At 35.9% G+C, this 21,067-nt stretch overlaps 1 protein-coding gene across 1 annotated transcript in view; it reads left to right on the plus strand.

The window, feature by feature from the left end:
• col4a3 (collagen, type IV, alpha 3) overlaps positions 1 to 21,067 on the plus strand; it is a 254,825-nt gene that overhangs the window by 214,974 nt on the left and 18,784 nt on the right. The window contains exons 36-43 of the mRNA XM_051923014.1: positions 5,416 to 5,505; positions 8,229 to 8,368; positions 8,554 to 8,680; positions 14,777 to 14,857; positions 15,839 to 15,937; positions 16,274 to 16,321; positions 16,467 to 16,652; positions 19,684 to 19,814. Coding sequence (XP_051778974.1) covers positions 5,416 to 5,505; positions 8,229 to 8,368; positions 8,554 to 8,680; positions 14,777 to 14,857; positions 15,839 to 15,937; positions 16,274 to 16,321; positions 16,467 to 16,652; positions 19,684 to 19,814 — 902 coding nt within the window. The remainder of the gene's footprint in view (positions 1 to 5,415; positions 5,506 to 8,228; positions 8,369 to 8,553; positions 8,681 to 14,776; positions 14,858 to 15,838; positions 15,938 to 16,273; positions 16,322 to 16,466; positions 16,653 to 19,683; positions 19,815 to 21,067) is intronic.

A 21,067-nucleotide genomic window follows, 5' to 3' on the forward strand; every position in this document is an offset into this window, starting at 1 on the left:
ATTTAATAAATTGTAAAAAGTACTATTTTTCCACCCCAATGCACTTACTTTTAAAGAGTACCTCAAGGAGGGGAAACACATTTTATAGTAATATCAGCTGAGCAATGTCACATACTGTACAGTTAGAGCAGTATTTTTTCAAAATACTGTATTAGTTCTCTTTTTGTTGCCTTTAGTAACTTTTTAAAAATCCCAGCTAAATAAACTGCCTAAGAAGAATGTAGGCTACCTACAAGTTGCGAGTTTTAGGTTGCACATAACAAAACAATTTAACAGTCAATATATTAATTTAGTGTTTATTTTTATATCATGCAGCACTCTACATATTAGTTTTAGGCTGACACACAGTTTATTAAAACATAAAACAATGCCAATATTACCAGCTGACATGGGCAATTATTACAAAAACGTGACAAGCTTTTGATATACTGTATCTGAATAAAAGTTGGCATGGTAGAAAGATGTGAAGAGAAGAAGCTCATAATCAGTAAATTCTGAAGTAATCCAAACCCAGATAGGTTTATAGCTCGAATATAAAGGCAATATCCAGCCACGATTAGCAAATGACTACCTGTATCCTGCCGATGCATTCTAGTAATATACAGACTAGGTGATCCAGGCATGTGTTCAAGGCTTAACATGATGTGGTGTAGGGATTCCAACTGTAGGATTTCTGAAGTGACTTTGACCACATGCCATAAGGATATTTTACATAGGTAAGAGAAGTCACATTGCCTAAAGCTGAAGTGGCACCAAGCAGCCCTAGACAAAACTGAAAAAATGTTAAGAATAAGCCCCATCGCTAAACTGGAAAGTCCATTTTGCATATGCACACACACCAAATGTTTCTGGTGTTACGTACATATGTGCCTATTTTTTGTGAATCAGCTAATCGTTGTGACTATATAATATGTCGATTCAGAACATTATTTTTTGTTATTTGTATATTTCTGGATCGTCTGTAAAATGTAAAATTACCCATCAGGAAAATAAAGATCTATCTATCTATCTATCTATCTATCTATCTATCTATCTATCTATCTATCTATCTATCTATCTATCTATCTATCTATCTAATCAGTATTCAGTGATAGTGATCCAAATTGCAAGCTAGAGTCAGAACAATTGGGTAGTAAAGTTTTATTAACAGGACAAACTAAAACACAAAGCTCAGAATTAACCAATTCAGATTAACTTCTTCTTTGTCTTCCTGTTATCTTTTCCCATTTCTAAGTGGGGCTGATGTGCTTGATCAACCTTCTTCAAATAGCATGGTCCTGCACCTCCTTCTCAGTCAAACTCTTTTCCTTTAGTTTATCCATCCACATCTACCTTGGTCTCCCTCGCTTTCTCTTCCCCTTTACTACTATTAGATAGATAGATAGATAGATAGATAGATAGATAGATAGATAGATAGATAGATAGATAGATAGATAGATAGATAGATAGATAGATAGATAGATAGATAGATAGATAGATAGATAGATAGATAGATAGATAGATAGATAGATAGATACTTTATTAATCCCAAGGGGAAATTCACATACTCCAGCAGCAGCATACCAATAAAAAACAATATTAAATTAAAGAGTGACAACAATGCAGGTATACAGACAGACAATAACTTTGTATAATGTTAACGTTTACCCGCCCCGAGTGGTATTGAAGAGTCGCATAGTTTGGGGGAGGAACGATCTCCTCAGTCTGTCAGTGGAGCAGGACAGTGACAGCAGTCTGTCGCTGAAGCTGCTCCTCTGTCTGGAGGTGATACGGTTTAGTGGATGCAGTGGATTCTCCATGATTGACAGGAGCCTGCTCAGTGCCCGTCTCTCTGCCACGGATGTCACTGTCCAGCTCCATGCCTACAATAGAGCCTGCCTTCCTCACCAGTTTGTCCAGTCGTGAGGCATCCTTCTTCTTTATGCTGCCTCCCCAGCACCCTACCGCGTAGAAGAGGGCACTCGCCACAACCGTCTGATAGAACATCTGCAACATTTTATTGCAGATGTTGAAGGACGCCAGCCTTCTAAGGAACTATAGCTGGCTCTGTCCTCTCTTACACAGAGCATCAGTATTGGCAGTCCAATCCAATTTATCATCTAGCTGCTCTCCCAGGTATTTATAGGTCTGCACCCTCTGTACACAGTCACCTCTGATGATCACGGGGTCCATGAGGGGCCTGGGCCTCCTAAAATCCACCACCAGCTCCTTGGTTTTGCTGGTGTTCAGGTGTAGGTGGTTTGAGTCGCACCATTTAACGAAGTCCTTGATTAGGTCCCTATACTCCTCCTCCCGCCCACTTATGATGCAGCCCACGATAGCAGTGTCGTCAGCGAACTTTTGCACGTGGCAGGACTCTGAGTTGTATTGGAAGTCCGATGTATATAGGCTGAACAGGACCGGAGAAAGTACAGTCCCCTGCGGCGCTCAGTATCACTCTGTTCCCCACATGTTTATTGCCTCTCTTCTTCACATGTCCATACTACTTGAACCTACTATACTGTACTTTCTTGTATATCTCTCCTACTTTTGTTGTACCTCTGATTGTCTAATCTCTTATTCTGTCCTTTTCTGTAACTCCACACATCCATCTCAATACTCTCATTTCTGCCACATCCATCTTCTTCTCCTGTGCTCCCTTTACTGCCAATGTCTCCGATTCAGATTAACAGGATTCTGGAATCCAAAGTTAATGTTTGGCCAATGGACTTGTCTGTTTGCTTTGATGTACACTGTTGTTTAGAAAGGTTATTGACCCATTTCATAAAAAGTGTGACATGAAATGTGAATATGCAACAAAAAATGAAGCAAGAGAGAGAGATGCATAGAGAAAACAGTTGTTTATTCCATTTTTCAACTATGAGCATCTGATAAGTGATGTGTCAAAAGGATGTAGAGAAATAAAAGCTGTGTCTGTTAGTTGTAGTAGTTATGACATAAAAGCACAAGACAGTCTATTACTGTTATTAAATGCATCTTACAAATGGTTGTGCAGCACATTTACAGTAAAAGAGTCAAAAACATTGTACCATCCACTATAACTCACAAACACTAATTAAGTCCAGAAATTTTAGCAATTGAACACTCTCCTCTACAAATAAATGTTTAGATAAAGTAGTCATGTGTTCTTTACAAAAGGATTAAAGGACATCACTACTGTGCTTATTATTTATCTGTGTTTTACAAAGTATAAGACTGGTAATAAACAAGTACTGCACAATTTAAATTCATATTTAAAATTACAACTCATTAATTAGGAATGAGCAATTAATATAATATAAAAAACTTGCACAATATACTAAAAAGGATAGATCTAAAGAGTAAAAACTGTAGTACTATTAATGGTCATTTTTTTTTTTAAATAAATAAATAAATGCATTGATTCTAACATTTATGCTGTGTTTCACCTGCCAGTATCCATTAATTGTTTCGAAGTGCAAGAACATTTTCTGAATAATTGCGGTAATTCCATAGACTCACAATGATTTGACTTAAAACACTTTCTGTGAACTGTAGAATCCATGTATTATCTTAAGTTCTGATAAATCTAATTTAAATTTTTCTCATATTCCAAAAGCAAAACAAAATCTAACACTAAACACTTTACAATATTTTAATAAATGGATCTATAAATCAAAGACCACTTTGATAAATTGTTGATCAAAATTGTATATTTAAACAAAAGCAATAATCTTGTGTACGCTGCTTAGCCAGACACTGGACTTTAGTTGATATAGTTCAATCTAATTGTAATACTGTAATGATGATAAATGTTTACTGCATTCATTTTACAGATATAAACAGCATAGCGGTCTGTGATTCTGATCATCATTTGATGGTCACATGACTGGAGTTCCAGTCAATTAACTGTTGAATTACGGAAAATTTCTTTACTATAGCAGTAGCTCTGAAACTCAGTCCTGGCGGCTCCATGGAGCTGCAAGTTTTTGTTCCCACCAGTTTTACAACACTGTATGCTGAAAGGCTACAACTGCTTTAGCGTCAGCCCTGCTAACATGTTCATTGGTAAATAATGCAGAATGAAAACTGTAACAAAAACAAAGAGAACTAAACGATCCCCAGGTAACATACATACATGCTTGGTATATTATAATTAATAAATTACCAAACTAAGTATAATTATTTCTACATTGACCCCAATACTTAAAAATGGAAATATGAGAGCTTGCTTCATTTGACAAGGAGTCCAATTAAAGAGAACATGATTAGAACAAAAACCTACAGCCACATGGGCTTAACAGGACTGAGTTTAAGACACGCTGCAACATGTAAATCATGCACTGCATATGAAATCTAAATTAACATTGTTAGGTTATAGTGTTCATTTTCGATCCTGCTAAAATAATAACAGAGCCCTAAAAAAGTCAGCTCTGTGTGTCTTCATAGAACCCAATGACCTGTAAATCCGCCACTGATTCCAGCCTGTATTGCGTAAATATACTGTTAATATTGGCCCTCAATAATACTGAGTTTGACACCCCTAAGCTTCTACCCTTGACTTCTCCTAGTTAGAAGAATTTGTGTCTCACGTTCAGGGGGTGTTATCAGGCCTAGCAGTCTTTACAAAAAGGTCCGGCATCTCTGGTCAGCATTAGGTAAGTACTAGGTCTCCTGCCCTTATCATCTGACTGCTGAGGAAACATTTCAAGCTTTCCTAGAGCTGCCATTCTCCTTGTTTTATATACTGCATTTGCCTGTCTGTTGTCTTTCTGGACCACATAGCACACATATAGGATGCACTACTCCTGCTTCCATGCTGACATGTGTAGGATCTCACCTGCTATCAGAGTATGTCTCATACTTAGATGCTTTAGTAGTCTGAAAACCTTCGTGATAAATTATAATTATTATTGGAAAAAACATAGTTCCGCTGTAATGATATTTTCATAAGTGTCAACTCACCGACCAAGCCAAAACTTGCTATCAGCCCAATGAAAAAGTGTTCAAGCAAGACCCAGTAAGTTAATTGTCAGTTTTTTTCTTTATTCAAATATGTTATTGTGTAATAAAATACCACATCCTGACAGTTTGTCCTCTGAAGTAATTTTGGAGTATTACTAAATAACTAAAATCCATTGTTTTTGGGATATCTTCATTTCTTCCTCTTTGCTTAAGTCAATGACTGCATTTACCACTTTTACAGCAAAAGAACAAAAAGATGCAGTACCATTTTCTCACAAGTAACTTTCAGTTTTTCTTTCTTACTGTACCTGACTTATTTTCATTACACCTTCAATAGTTTCCAACCCCTTGCAACCCTGACCATTAAAAAGCAGGTTTAGAAATGGATAATAGTACCATATTGACTAGTTCTCCATCTGAGCATAGTATCTTTAATTAGCTGCATATCTTTTGGTAGACTCTTACTTTTTGATATTTTTTATTCTACAACAGGTCCTGCAGGAGATCCAGGATTACCAGGAAATACAGGAGTTCTTGGATTTCCAGGAGAACCAGGCAGCTCTGGAGAAATGGGAATTCCAGGTAACCCATTCAAATAACTTTCCAAGTGATTAATCAAATGAAAATATATTATAAAGAAATAATACATTTTGAAATGCCCTATAAGCAAAACATCAGTGTCTGATGTTTAAAGGTTAAGCAGTCAGAAACTTGTCCAACTCTGGATGTGGACCTGCTATCTCTGAGATCTGACTGCTAGTTAACATAATTTATGACCATTGCACTCTTGCAAAAATGAGAGGAACATGAGACAAGTATATTATTTTAATAGAATGCTGAATTGTTGATGCTTTGGTAACCACTGATGTTTTGCAGTTTTTGAAGAATGAATCTGAATGCTTGTACACGTAAAATTGACATGGTATCCCAGTGGCTATGTCCTTTTTTTAAGTACTCTGACTAATGTTATGATTCAACTCAACTTAAAATGTTATTTTTCCATAAATAAATGTTTCTGTTATTATCTAAAGGAGGTTTTTGGGCTTTAATCAGGAAAATTCAGTTTCAGCATGAAATTCTTTTTTTGAAGTGTGCTGAACAAAGTCAAAAAGTCTTCCTTTGATGTAGTTTGTCCATTGCTAGGGACATGGCATCAGTGACTGTGTATTGTTGTGTCCTAAATATGCAAAGTTTTAATAGAATTTACATTTTCTGATCTTTATTTTTACTGTATCGAGTACAACTTATTTTGGTTACCAATCTTAAAATTCCTTGGGATATAGCAAGGAATACTCCACCTAAAAATGTTTTTTTTATGTTGCGTACACTGTGTAGTTTGTAGTGATTGCTAAGAAAAAATAATTTTTATGTTTTCACAATGGGTTTTTAGTTCAAATGTATTTGAGTATTTTCAATTTCATTCATGAGAGTGTTTGTTTGTTTAACAATATTTTATTAATACTATATGTGTTTGGGATGTTGTGAGCATTGAAGACAATGAACCAATTGACTAATGAACCAATGAGTGAGGGACGAGGAGGATCTTCAATTCAAAAATGTGATCCCGTGTGAAGAGGCTTCCTGTTTGAGGACTGCTTTCATTTTCTAGAGTTACAGTATTCATTTAACAATATACTGCCTAAAAAACCCATTGCCCATTGTGAGGATACGACTGGATGACTTGACAGGTGGTTTATGTGACATGAGTAATGAGGGAGAAAAAAACATTATTAACTGTAATGATTATAAGTATTTAACTCACAAATTCCAAGGACTGTATTTTGTATTAATCATGCTGCAGAGAGCTATATGATTTTTACTTCTATATGATTTGTTCTTCATTTAGGTAGAAAAAGAATTAAGCTTGTGCACAGTTTAAGGGACTAACTTCCATTTATTTTTTGAGAAAATGCTGACCTCTTGATATATTAACAGAACACCCTGTGATATTATAAATCAATGTGAAAGTTTTTGAATTCCTGAATAAAATTATTTGAGCCTATTTCTTAAAACTGTGAGTGCTCTGATAACCTCTTTATCTGAAAGAAGCAATGTACACATTCCAATTCTGGGAGTAGTAAGCTGTTATAATTTATGTATAACCTCAAAATGAACTGCCAAGTATATATATTTTTCTTTGTTTAATACATGAAGAAGGTATATAGAGGGAGGCCCCACGTTAGACTGCAGAATGTCTGTTCTGACCAGGCAGTGGCACTGAGCTGGGGGGGGGTGGTGGCTCCAGTCTCTTCGGAAGCTTGGGGGTGGGGGGGGGCTGCAGTCTCTTTAATATTCACCAAGAATAAAGAAATTGGTTTTTATTTTAAATTGGTGTTTGTTTCCCGTTGTTTTCGACTTCAGCGTCCACAGTTTTTTGAAGTTAGTCCCTTAAACTGTGCACAAGCTTAATTCTATTTCTACCTAAATGAAGAACAAATCATATAGAAGTAAAAATCATATAGTTCTCTGCAGCATGATTAATACAAAATATAGTCCTTGGTATTTGTGAGTTAAATACTTATAATCATTACAGTTAATAATGTTTTTTTCTTCCTCAGTAACATGAGATTTATTCATGGACATTTTTGATATTGTTTGTTCACTACTGGGTTATGTTCTATCAGAAGTTTTGTTATATCTGTTCTCTACAAAAACAAGAGATTAAAAATATTTCATGGCCATCATTATAGACTACAAGGGGTAAGTAACATATAAAAAAGTCATTTTTGGGTGGAGTCTTCCTTTAAATTTTCTTGGCTAAGAATGATAAAAAATTTGGAACAGGTTTGTTCATACTGTAAAAGGTTGTGTTTTTTAAGGTAAAGTTAGAGTTTCAAGACTATAATAATCTCAAATGTAGAAAGAAATAGTAAATTGAAATCAAGATCTTGTTATGGCTATTTTGAAGGAATTTGAGACAATATATAAATGTTGTCTTTGATAAATACTGAACTGTTTGTATTATGTTCAGTATGTATTCATGGATTATGTTCAGTATGGGCTGTGCATCTCACTCAAGGGAATTGTTTCACAAACATAATAGAATTGCTTATTCATCAAGCAATTGGCTTAGATTTCAGAATTAAATTTTTAGATTTGTAAATTTGTGATTTACAAGAGGTGTTAGTATTTTGATCTATTACTTTGGCATAGTAATCAGAGTTGCCTTGTGGTTAGTTTTATATACTGTAAAAAACGTTTAGTTTACAATGTGTAACTATTTGCTTGACCACTGCATTTTCAACCTAAATGATACAATATGAATAAAAATTTGTCTAAAGCTGTCATAAATTTCCTTGCTACAGGCTATAAAGGAGAGAAGGGAGAGGCAGGAAGTATTGGTGCTCCAGGCCATACAGGTTTACAAGGCATAACTGGCATTAAAGGAGATAAGGGAGAGCAAGGGCCACAAGGTTGCAGCATCCATGGACCTCCAGGGTTGAAGGTATGACAATAAGTAATGACTGACTAACTTTAGGATTGAAGTAATTACATTTTCATTGGTATCTTCTTTGTAACCAACTGAGATTGATTTCTGAAGAAAATTAGGTTTTTGTCTGAAAAAAAGTAGCAATTCATTCTCTGCAGAATCATATGCACTTTTATATGTATTGATATTTATTATAATAGGGTAACAGAGGAATTCCAGGAATAGAGGGGGCAATAGGAGATAGAGGATCTCCAGGACAATCTGGTATTCCAGGACTTCCTGGCCCTCCTGGGCTGAAAGGAGAAGATGGAATTCCAGGAAGACCAGGTTTTATGCTTACTTACTTTTTCTTCTTTATTTTTTAGCTTTTGTTTTGCTTTTCCAGTTTATTCAACAGTTTGGGCAGCACAGTAGCACAATGGTAGCCCTGCTGCCTCGCAGTAAGTGTTCACATCCCAACCCTTCCTTGTTTGGAGTTTGCATATTCTCTCTATGTCTGCATGTGTTTTGTACCACTACTAGGGTTTGTTCCCGTAGTTTAAACATATGCAGGTTAGGTGAATTTGAAATGCTAAATTGGCACTAGTGTGTATTTGGTGTGTGTGCCTTGTGCCTAATGCTAGCGAGGTTAGGCTCTGGCTCCCCCCATGAACCTGGTCTGGATTAAGTGAGTTAGAAAATTTCATGACATGGAAGAGTTGCAGAATCACCGACATTCTGTTTGCAAACACCTTTATTTAAGCTACTTACAAAGTGACAAATATATACATAGAAGTTGTAGTAGCCATCATACAAGGATGTCACTTGGTTCTTGCATGTTTTTATATTACACAGTTGGATGTGATTGTGTCTGCTCTCTTAATTGTGTATGAAAGATAAACATTTACCAGTCTATAAAAGTTTAAGCTTGAGAACATGTTCAGCTCAACATTGCTCCTTTTGGGTTCAATTAATATTCCCAGAATATATTTAAATCATTTCAAATGGTCTAAGGTTCTGCATTAAATATCTACCTCCTGTAATCTTATGATATGTTTCTCATATGGTACCTTAGCAAAAACCTTTTTTTAAGTAGTTTTAAATAATATTAATAATATCTGTCTCAATTTGGAGGCTGTCTGATACATTCTAATGTTAATTTCAGTATTTTAAGACTAGAAGTCTATAAAAATATTCGTAATGCCGGACCACCTTAAATTCCCTTGCACCTCGTCATCAGTGTCTTTGTTTTGCAAATGTGTCAATCAACACTGACAATAGGCAGCCTTTTCACCCATCCCCCAACGAGGAGCTGAAGTCGGACACAAAATTCTCACTGCTGAAGTCTGTATATCTGGGAGTTAGGTGTCTGGAATTGTATATGGTAAATAATATATCCGTATTTGGAATACATACATTTTGTGTGTTTTCCATGTCTGCAATGATCTATGTAAATGCAGGATGACAGGCAGCGCAAGGCAAGAAATGTTCAACACATAACTAAAATAGAATTTTTTTTCATGTTATAGTAATAACAACAAAATGTTGAAGTGTATAATGTGTGAAGACTGAAGTCCAAATATCAAATAACATTTTCTCAAAAGGTATAACAATCAAGTCCACTTTAATTCAAGAATGTTCGTAGGCTAAAGGGATTATAGTGTTAATGGAGTTTTTTCCTTTATTTTTTTTTCCTCCATTTTATTCCTGTCCTACCTGATTTTTGCACATTGAGTTTTTTATTGGTGGATTTATGTGGCATTTTTGATAAAAGCTATGTTGTGTCAGTCTTTTGCTTGTGGTTTGTTAGGTAAAAGTAAGACGCTGAGAATGAATTGTGATACAATCAAATGTTTTGTTGGTTCCTCATAAAAATCCGGGATAGTAGTAAAACAAAAGCTCTCCTTGCCTAAATCTACTCTTGTCTAATTTGCCCACTGTATTTTACAATAGCTTTAATTAGTTTGGCTATTAATTTAGCTAGTTTAATTAGTTTAGCTAGTCTAATATTACACAAGTCTGCTTAATCATTTTGTATTCTTGTCAGAACATTGCTTTGGAAAAAGGAAGGAAAAAGCACTGTGTAAAGAATACAAAACTGAGAAAAAAAATTTTAAATAAGACACCTTTTTCGTAGAAAAAATAATAGTTAAACAATAGTACTGAAATGCAATCAACAATAATATTTTTTGTTTAAGACCCTCAATGTTTATATAAACTATGAGATTTAGTGTTGTAACCTTAATCAATACCATTCAGAAACTAATGACAATGTGCTTGTATCATCTAATTCAGTTAAAGATCAATTTAATCATGACAAAGTTCAGACCTATAAATAATAAGTGAACCAAAGATTAAGCATTTAGATACCAAGGTGGGTTCTGTCATCCATGACATAAATGCCCCGCAGCTTCATGTAGGAACCTAAATTTTTGGAGGAGGTCCTGTTATGATCATGCATCATTTAACAATGTTTCAAGCCACTTTATTTATTCCTTTGTCAAAATATTATTATTTTCCACATGTGGAATCAAAAACTATTTTGCAATGCCTTAGAGAACTGTTCGAGAATGGTGACAGGTTTTTTATTTTTTGTGATAACATCAGTGTCATTTTCTAGTCTTGTCTGAACTATGTTTTAACTAAAGAACAATGCATTTTCAGACAGAATTAGTTAAAGGAAAAGAAAACTCTTTAAAGAAGAAAGATGTACAAGAGAAAAATTTTGCTGTCTGCTTGGAAAAAAATAAGCAAGACTTGCATAGATGGTCTACCCTCCATCTCATTTTAGCTGGAAGAATTAACATTGTCAAGATGAATATTCTTCCTAAGCTTCATTTACTATTTCAAAACATTCCAGTATACATCAGTAAATCATTTTTTAAGCAATTAGGTTCAGTCATAACCTCATTTATTTGGAATTCAAAACATCCACGGTCCCAAAGGGTGATGTGTCATGGCTCTACCTAAGCTTCAGTTTTATTATTGGGCTGCAAATATACAAACTATAAAAACCTGGACACTGACACAAATAGATGAACAGACAAAGGCTTGGTCTGCAATAGAAATAAAATCCTGCAGTAGTTCTTTATATTCCTTGCTTTGTACCCCAATAAGTACAAGTCATCGCCAATATACTAACAACCCAATTGTGCTTCACTCAATCAGAATATGGAACCAATATAGGAAGTATTTTAAGATAGTGAAGCTTTTATCTGTGGCACCTCTGCATGAAAACCACCTTTTTCCAGGTTCTCAAACGTATGCAGTTTTTAATGTCTAGAAAACATTCGGGATTAAATCACTTAGAGATCTGTACATAGGCAACATCTTTGCATCCTACGAATAATTACACTCAAAATTTATCTTTCCAGCAACACATTTCTTTCACTACCTCCAAATTAGAAACTTTTTCAAAACTTGGCATGATCTAATCAATAACATTTAGAATAAGCATTTAAATTGAGGAAGCAGATTCATTTATTTATTTATTTACATATTTTTACTATTATTAAAGTTTTACTTTGCTGGCCTGGCTCTCTTTCTCATGGGTGGGGTTGATTTGTTTCAGACCTAGTTTTGTTAAACTTGACTTGCTTGTATGAAATGTTATTTGATTTTAATAAAATCAATAAAATGTTAAAAAAGAAAAAAAAGGTATGGGAAAAATCAATAGTTAAGATCTAACAGTGAAAAGTAAATCCATAATATACATTTTGGATTTCAAACTAAAGACTGATTTATATACATATGTTCTTTTTTGGGGGGAAAGTTTATTTTTGCCACGCAGAAAATAAAATATGACACAATGAAAATATCAAAATCCTTCATAGAACAATTTGATCATGTTAGGGGCAAGCCTTTACCATTATTTGAATGCTAAAATATAGAAATAACACTTGTGTTATTAGTAATATTCTTCTCATGTTCATATGTTACAGTTAAAGCTTTTTACAATCTTTTGGAAGTGTAAATACACACATTTTTCAGTGCTTTAATTCATCAGGATATAGATATAAATCATCTAGTCCTCACCAAATCCTAAATTTAGAACATCTAAACTAGGTGGCAAGGAATTCATAACAGGATTTTACATGGTCATTACATAACAATAGTATATTAGAATTAGTTTTTATTACTTAAAATTCTTTAATCCTCTTATGTTTTACTCCATTAATATATTCTTAAACAGAGACTACTGGAATAATCAGTGCACATCATAAACAGGAAACTAAAGCCTCATGGGTTTAAGTTTTTGAATTGAAGACCTGACTCATTTGTTGATCAAGAGTCCTATCTTCAACTCAAAATGTACTAATCTTTTATTGCAAAGTAGTATTACCTTATTACTTGGCATCATCACCATTCCATTTTTGTTTTTTTATGTGGGCACCACCATTTCCTGAGTTCTGTCATGAAGGTGTAACCCCAGATTATGGTTTTAGAAGTCATGGCTTCTGTAGTCATTGACACAACACTTTTATTACTGGTGTGATGGATTTGTCTTAATCCATTACTATGGCTAATCAGAAAAACCTTAATGTGATTCTTTATAGCTTTGTCTGGTCTTGAGTTTTCTCGTTATTCCCTTTTGACTTTTGTTTCTGGTTAGTGTTTCAACTTTGGCAGCAGTAAAATTGACTTCCTGGTTTTCGACTCATCTGGCTCCTGACTTTAATTTACTGTATCTCCAATTCAAATTCTGTAAGTTTCATTACTGGGGTGCACACATTCAGTACCATTAGTAGGAGTGGTTAGGGATAACTGTGTACCGAACTACCCTTCTGTAGAAATGCATCTGACTAATAAAGAAGAACACACTAGTGACTATTTAATAGAACTCTTTCTTGGGAGTACATGGCAAAAGGAAATGAACTTGAACATGCACAATTTAATGTTCTCTTATGTTCCTGAAAAACAGTTTGGGACTTTAAACAATTCCGCATTATCCACCAGAAATATTTATGAGGAGACTATCCATCCATCCATTATCCAACCCACTATATCCTAACTACAGGGTCACGGAGGTCTGCTGGAGCCAATCCCAGCCAACACAGGGCGCAAGGCAGGAAACATACCATGGCCAGGGCACCAGCCCACTGCAGGGCATACACACACACTCACCAAGCACACACTAGGGACAATTTAGGACCACCAATTCACCTAACCTGCATGTCTTTGGACTGTGGGAGGAAACTGGAGCACCCGGAGGAAACCCACGCAGACACGGGGAGAACATGCAAACTCCACAGGGAGGACCCAGGAAGCGAACCCGGGTCTCTTTACTGCGAAGCAGCAGCGCTACCACTGTGCCACCGTGCCACCCTGTATGAGGAGACTTCAGCTTATGGTATTTATGGAGAAGGGTTTGATGATTAATTTATCACAAAATATACTCCACAATGAAGTACCTTGTGACAATGTGCTCTGTGAAAGGCACAAATAAAATATAGATTTCATGTTCAGATCCTTTGGAGATCTATAAGGTTTGTATGAAGGTGGAAATGTGATGCTTGCCTTAACATAAAATAATCACAAAGCATACAGGAAGATTTAGTCTGTAAAAGAATGGTGTGCTTGCAAATGAAAAAAGGAAAAGGTGGCAATGTTTCCAAATACCTCTCTAATGTGCACTGTTACAGTCATGAATGGCAAAACTGCATTAGTTGTGTGACATGATCATGGAATCACACTTGCAGCCAGTCCACAGTTCTCTTCATTTTTGCTGCCACCATGGACTTTAAAACAGACAGGTCTATGTTATCCACCCTAAGCAAAGCAAAGATGGTAATGTGGTTTACACATTTCCTAAATATCCCAGGACATATTGTTTATACCATAATATCCTATGTACTGCATAACATTTTGGCCTAAAACAAATCATTACATTGTGTGAAAACGCAATAAATAACCACATTCCTCAAAGAATAAAATTACGGCTATAAATCGAGGAAGCATTTTCTAATTGGGAATTTTCTCTTCATCACAAGAACATAATGAAGAAAAACCTGCTGCTCCCCACAAAAAAATGCAATTTTATTATTAGTACTGTATTATTGTTTTAGAAGGAGTCTATACCCTTTGTTACATACAAATACCAGAATTTATGGTTGTTAGGACAAGAATATGAGTACTTTTTACAGGCAGTGTGACTGATACATTTTCGTTTTTTGTAGAATGTTGCAACTTAAACCCCAAAGCTGAGCTATTGTACTTTTTCTCATTTCAACCACTACCTTAAATACATTATGGCATTATATGGCAAAAAACTATAAATCATCATCATGCACACTACTACAACATGTTAACAATTTGTCTGAATAATTAAATTTTTAATGTTTTCCTTGTTAAACCTAAATTGTTGTCATCATGATATTTTACTTGAATTTCATATACAGTGCACTGTACTTAATGATATAATCTAATGTTTTATTTATCCAAAAGGAGTATCAGGTGAACTAGGTCCAAAAGGCAATGACGGAGTAACAGGACCCCCTGGACCTCCTGGCCCTAATGGTCTTAGAGGTATGTTCTGAACTTACTAGTTCCAATTAGATTTCGTATAAAATACATTTTGGACAAATGGTTGTGCACTTTATTTTAAAGAATTGTCTCCAGATCTGGTATATCTCGCCTACTATTCAAGTACCAAGAATGCAGCTCTATCATGTTATGTTTACTCTAATGAACACTCTGATTGGTGTAAGAAAAGTAATAAAAAATAATAATAATAAAAATTAGGAATTTAAACTTTACTGTCTTCAGTGGTGAGAAGTCCTCTGAAGATTTTTGTGGATTTATTACCCTAAGCTCACAAATTAACTTTTCATGTGAACAGAGACATACAGGTAATATAATTATATTTTTAGAAAAAATAATTTAATGGCCAGTTCTTAACTCTGTTGTTCTTTTAATAACTTATTAACTAATTTACAAAAATGTTCAGGTATTAAAAAGTACTGTTTTGTTTTTATGTCTCCGTCTGTGCTCTTGAGTAACCCCATGACTTGGGCTGAAAATGTATTGAGATTAAATATTTAAATCTAAACCATTAATGTTATTTAATTTAGTCATGTAAAAAGTAAGTACATAACATATTAGTAGGACGTAACTGACAATAATCTGGTCCTCATTAATTCCACACACACATTACAAATAACATGTTACATTGTTTACTTTGTAATGCTCAACAAAAAATATGCCAATATGCAGAAGCCATGATTCAGTAGTTTGTTACGCCATACCTGGCAACAGTAAATTGAACTGTGGGTTCAGATATCCTCTTCCTTTCTGTTTGAACTCAAAGTGGAAACAAAACCTTGACATGATGCATATTATTGTAGAACATGTCCAAACATAGTCCCCTACACATGCCCTCAAAAACACACACATTCACACAGTAATTACTGTGCAATTTATTAATTGCACAGATTAATGTGCAGTAGTTTTTTTTTTGTTTTTTTTTTACTTTGAATATATAACATTTGTGCAATGTTAAAATAATAGGAATCCCAGGAGAACCTGCAATGCCAGGTGCCCGTGGAGAAAAGGGAACCCAAGGAACTGATGGCTTTCCGGGCAGAATTGGGGAAAAAGGAGAACCAGGTACATCTTCATTATCCTTTACAGAATAAACCTGAAATGCTTAAAATGATGCTTGAAGACCACATAAGCAGGAATATAATTATTAACTTTTGAAGTTTAATTTTGTCTTTCCTTTATGCTCTCTTAGAATTGAATTTATATTCTTTATAAGTATACCATTTTCTATCACAACATATATTAGAATATACCTGTTTTGCACCTCTTTTTGCTTTTACTGTTTACTAACATTATAAACTGTAATTGTTAAATCACAAGAAAACCTTGTGATTAGTTGCAGCAAAATAATTCCATTATATTAAGTACAGTGGATCATATTTTTTTTATTGTACCTCGTAGGTTTACCAGGTCGACTCCCTGGAGATCTAGGTGCCCCTGGCTTAAAAGGTACTCTGTGTGTGTGTATTTGTATATACTGCATTTATTATGTTTGCTGATGTTTTTAAACTACATTGCCTTTACAAAACATTAATATATAATTTGACATAGTTTGTAAGTGTACCTTAATTTTTTATTACTTTAAATTGCACAGGTATAAAAGGTGACTTAGGACCACCTGGTCCACCTGGTGTACCAGGCCATCCTGGACCCATTGGTGACAGAGGTCCTACTGGAATACAAGGAATTGTGGGAGAACCTGGTCCACCTGGTAGGCCTGGAATGCAAGTCGAAGGGCAGAAGGGTGATATGGGCCTGCCTGGACTTCCTGGAGTAAATGGTAAGTAAATGTCATTATCTGTAAAAAAAAAAAAAATAATATTCTGCTGAAACAACAGTTGTTCTCATTCAGTCCTAAGAATTCAAATATTGTAACATAACAAACAGTATGTATAAATATATACTTACAAATTCATATTGTATATAATTGTATGTATGTCAGCTGTCCTGAAGAGACATGCAAGTAGGAATTTAATTGTACCACATACACATGACAGTAAATTAAATGAGTTGTACTACTTAGTTAATGAGTTAGGTACTGGTGCCTTTATTGCAATCAAACACCTGTTAAGTTTTGTGAAATTTAAGTTCAGTGTAGCCTTGATAATCTAAATATAATATTGTAGGTCTCTTGTGTGATATGAAAATTCTTATCTAACTCTAACATTGCTCATAACACGGAATTTTGATTAGCAATTTACAATATTTTTTACAAAACATGGACTGGGTGCTCTTTTATATGGTTTATCCATCCATCCATCCATTATCCAACCCGCTATATCCTAACTACAGGGTCACAGGGGTCTGCTGGAGCCAATCCCAGCCAACACAGGGCACAAGGCAGGAAACAAACCCCGGGCAGGGAGCCAGCCCACCACAGTATATGGTTTATATTAGGTATATTATTATAACCCATAGTTGTAATCATATTTTAATTTGTTGAAAAGAGATTATTCAACAGTGCTTTGAGAGAATATAAAAATTAAAAGATACAAGTGTTTTCATTGAAATACTGGTTTGTGTAGAATTTTCTTACACGTTTTATTTTAAACATTACAAATGTTTTACATAGGTTTAAATACCGTACATTTTTTACTCACTTTAATTAATGTGATGGCTGTTCTAGAAGTACAGTACAAACCAGGATGAACCAAGAAGACATTTGTTTAAATTATGTTTCTCTAAAAATCTCTGGGCAGGTCTTGCACAAAGAATCTCTTATCCTTTCAGCTTGTTAGAAATGTCTGGCTGTAGGAGAGTACATATGCAACTTAAACTGCAAGTTTCTGTGGTTCAGGCCTCTAGTCTGGAAGGGACTTACCACAATGAAAGAAACAACAATGCCAATGCCTGTGGCCTCACAGAGTCCCTGGATCATATACAGGTGACTCATAAATACACCAGAAACATGGTAAATGCATTTTAAAAATATGTGTAGCTGTATCAGAAGGTAGCAAATTAATCTGGAATGTAAAAAGTGTTTTATTCTATTACCTTAATAATCAAAGTGCTGTTTTAGAGGAACAATGAGAGTGTAGGAAACCCAAGTTAGAATACTTTAAGTGCCTGTTAGTTTGTAAGGCTGAACATTTCTTTATCTATTAAACTACAGGCAGTCCCCGGGTTACGTAAAAGATAGGGACTGTAGGTTTGTACTTAACTTGAATTTGTATGTAAGTCGGAACAGGTACATTATTTTAATAAATGCTATTGTTGACCAACTGTAACCAAGAGCTCTGCCAATGAATGATGGAGTTTCACCTCTCTCTGACCTTTTTATTATTTCTACTTTATTTTCAATGGTGATGGTTTTTCTCTTCTTTACTGTATCACCAGCACTTGCATCAGATTTGTGTCTCAGAGACATTCTTGAAGGGTGCAGACAAAAGGTTAAGATGAGCTCTTCTGCACAGCACTGTACAGCTAAAGTATCACAGCAGGCAGGCACCCATCAACACATCTGGTGTACTGACAAGAGACAACTTCCTGCTATGTACGTAACAGCACAAGCAGGCCTGCTATTGAGAATGAATGGGAGTAGCGAGGGGCGGTTCACCACCCACCCACCACACAGTCACCTCCACTACAGTATGCAGCCTGCACCGTGTGTCCGCCCAAGAATGAACACAGTGCGGCCAAAGGCGTGTAGTGAATCGCCCACCACCACCCCCATTCAACAGGCAGCCACCCGAAGCACACTACAGTGTTACCCCCCGCCACCCCGTTCACCCTCAGTGGCCTCCGTTCAGCCACAACCGGGTCACCGCTTGCAGCATTACCAGCCGCCCACCGAAAACGGTGCGGGGGGAGCCGTGTGTAGTGGGCGGGCAGTGAAATGCCCTACACCGCTCCATCCAGCCTGTGTCCAGTCAGGAGCAGTAGCCTCAGCGGCATAGTGAGCGGACAGCAAACCGCCCCATTAAGCCTCCGTCCTGCACACGAGCGATAGCTGTGGCCCCAGTGACTATGGACCACGGGTCACCGCCGGGAGCCACCCGAGGGACACTACACTGCACAAGCAGCAAAATCGCAAAAACTCCAGCCACTACTTGCAGCGTCCTCCTGCCAAAGATGATGGAGCGGCAGTTAATGAGGCGCATGCGTCACAGCTGCGGCCTCGTTCGTAAGTCGTAGGTCGGATGTCCGTAACCTGGGGACTACCTGTATATTGCTCAAAAAATCCAGGGAACACTTAAATCACACATCAAATTTTGATGAACGAAATATTAAAGTCCCCGTGACCCTGTGTTTGGATTCAGCGGGTTGGAAAATGGATGGATGGAAATATTAAAGTGGAAAATCTTTACTGAATAATACTGTGTAATTCATTGAGAACAAAATGATATAACAACAGAATCCTAACTCTCCTCTTTTAAGTCAGTGGCTAACTGATGTTATATACTATTTGAAACTGGAAAAAATCAAATTCGCACTTAGAGGATCTGTGCAGAACTTTTTCAAAACCTGGCAGGATCTAATCAATAACATTTTAGAATAAGCATTTAAAGCACAGAGGAATCAGATTCTCTCCCCATTCCTTTTTCTTCTCCATTTATCTATATTTACTTATTTATTCATTTATTTACTTATTTTTACTAGCTTTAAGTTTTACTCTACTGGTCATTCTCTCTTTCTCAGGGGTGGGGGTTGATTTTTTTTCAATCCAATTTTTGTAAAAATTGATCTATTTGTATGGAATGTTGTGTGATTACAATAAAATAAATAAAATTATAAAAAAAGAAAGCTTGACTTCAGCTGAATACACGTTTAGATTTTTTCTTCTAAAAAAAATTATATTTTTATCATTTCAGGATTACGTGGACCTGAAGGACCACCAGGAAAGGTGGAGCCATCCATTAAAGGAAACAAAGGCAACAAAGGTGCCGAAGGAGCGAGAGGTTTGCAAGGCATGATGGGAGACACAGGTCCCGCTGGCCACCCTGTATGTTACAATTCAGAACACTTAAGATACTTTCTGCAATTATAGTTAAAGCTTGGCTTGGGCTAAATATGCTATAGATGTAAACTTAAATTTGCTTTGTGAATTCTTTGTCATTCATTTTCACTTTATAAACTTACTAATTTCAACTTTCAATGTAAAACTTAACAATATATTTTCAATACTGATTAATACGAATTGTTGTATTCCATAGACTTGTTAAACTAAATGTTTTATGAGCTCATTCAAAAGCTAGGAGCCAAAGAGTAAAGGTAATGATTGAGTTGTGCTCATAAATGGTTCAAAGGTCAGCAAGAACAAGATAATACAAAAGAGCAAGATAAACAAGACAATACAATAATTTTATTGTAAATTGTTTTGTATTGTGTGAGGTATATAGTAATGGAGCATATTTACAATTTAAATTAATGATATAAGAAGCTGACTCTGAAACGGACAGTGTTGATGCTAGCATTTACTAAACAAAAGGAGTTTGAAGTGAGCATGAGCTGAAAGACTAGCATTTATAATTGTCAACTCAGCCCTCATGCAACAGCAGATGGAATAGATGTCCTGGACTTGTTGAACATCTGAGCCAATAATTTTAAATGTAGCCCTGAGATTTCTTTGCAACAGTTTAAAATGTTAATTAATCACACCATCATGCATCCTGTCAAGTAAACGTTTAGCAGAGCTTTAGTTTCCTACCCAAAGCCCTTTAGTATCTTTAAGAAGACCAGTCTTTGTTGTGCCCTCCTTAGGATGTGACTGGTGTTGAGAGTCCATTAGAAGGAGTCCAGAAACTGGACACCCAGGTACCTGAGGGTGCTCACTGTTTTTACTGGTGAGCCATCATTGTGCAGCATGGTGTAACTGTTTTTTCCCAGAAGTCAACAATGATCTAATTTTTCCTATAGACATTCAAAATTAGGTTGTTGTCATGACACCATGCAGTCAGTTCTTTTACCTCCTTCCTGTGTGCGCCATTTTCATTGTTGCTAATGAGGCAACTTATGGAGGTGTCATCAGCAAACTTCATGATGTAATGCCATGCCATGCCATGCACACATACACAAACAGACTGTACATCAGAGGGCTGATGCAGCAGCCATTTGAAACTCCAATGTGGAGAACCAAAGTGGATGAGCTTCTATTGCTAATTCTCCTTGTCTGGGACCTATTTGTCAAAACGTCAAACACCCGGGTGCTAAACGGACCAAGGTCCCTATGCCAGGGTCCCACGTTGGCTGAAAGAC

This window comes from Erpetoichthys calabaricus, chromosome 2 (assembly GCF_900747795.2).
Source record: "Erpetoichthys calabaricus chromosome 2, fErpCal1.3, whole genome shotgun sequence".
NCBI classification, from domain to species: domain Eukaryota; kingdom Metazoa; phylum Chordata; class Cladistia; order Polypteriformes; family Polypteridae; genus Erpetoichthys; species Erpetoichthys calabaricus.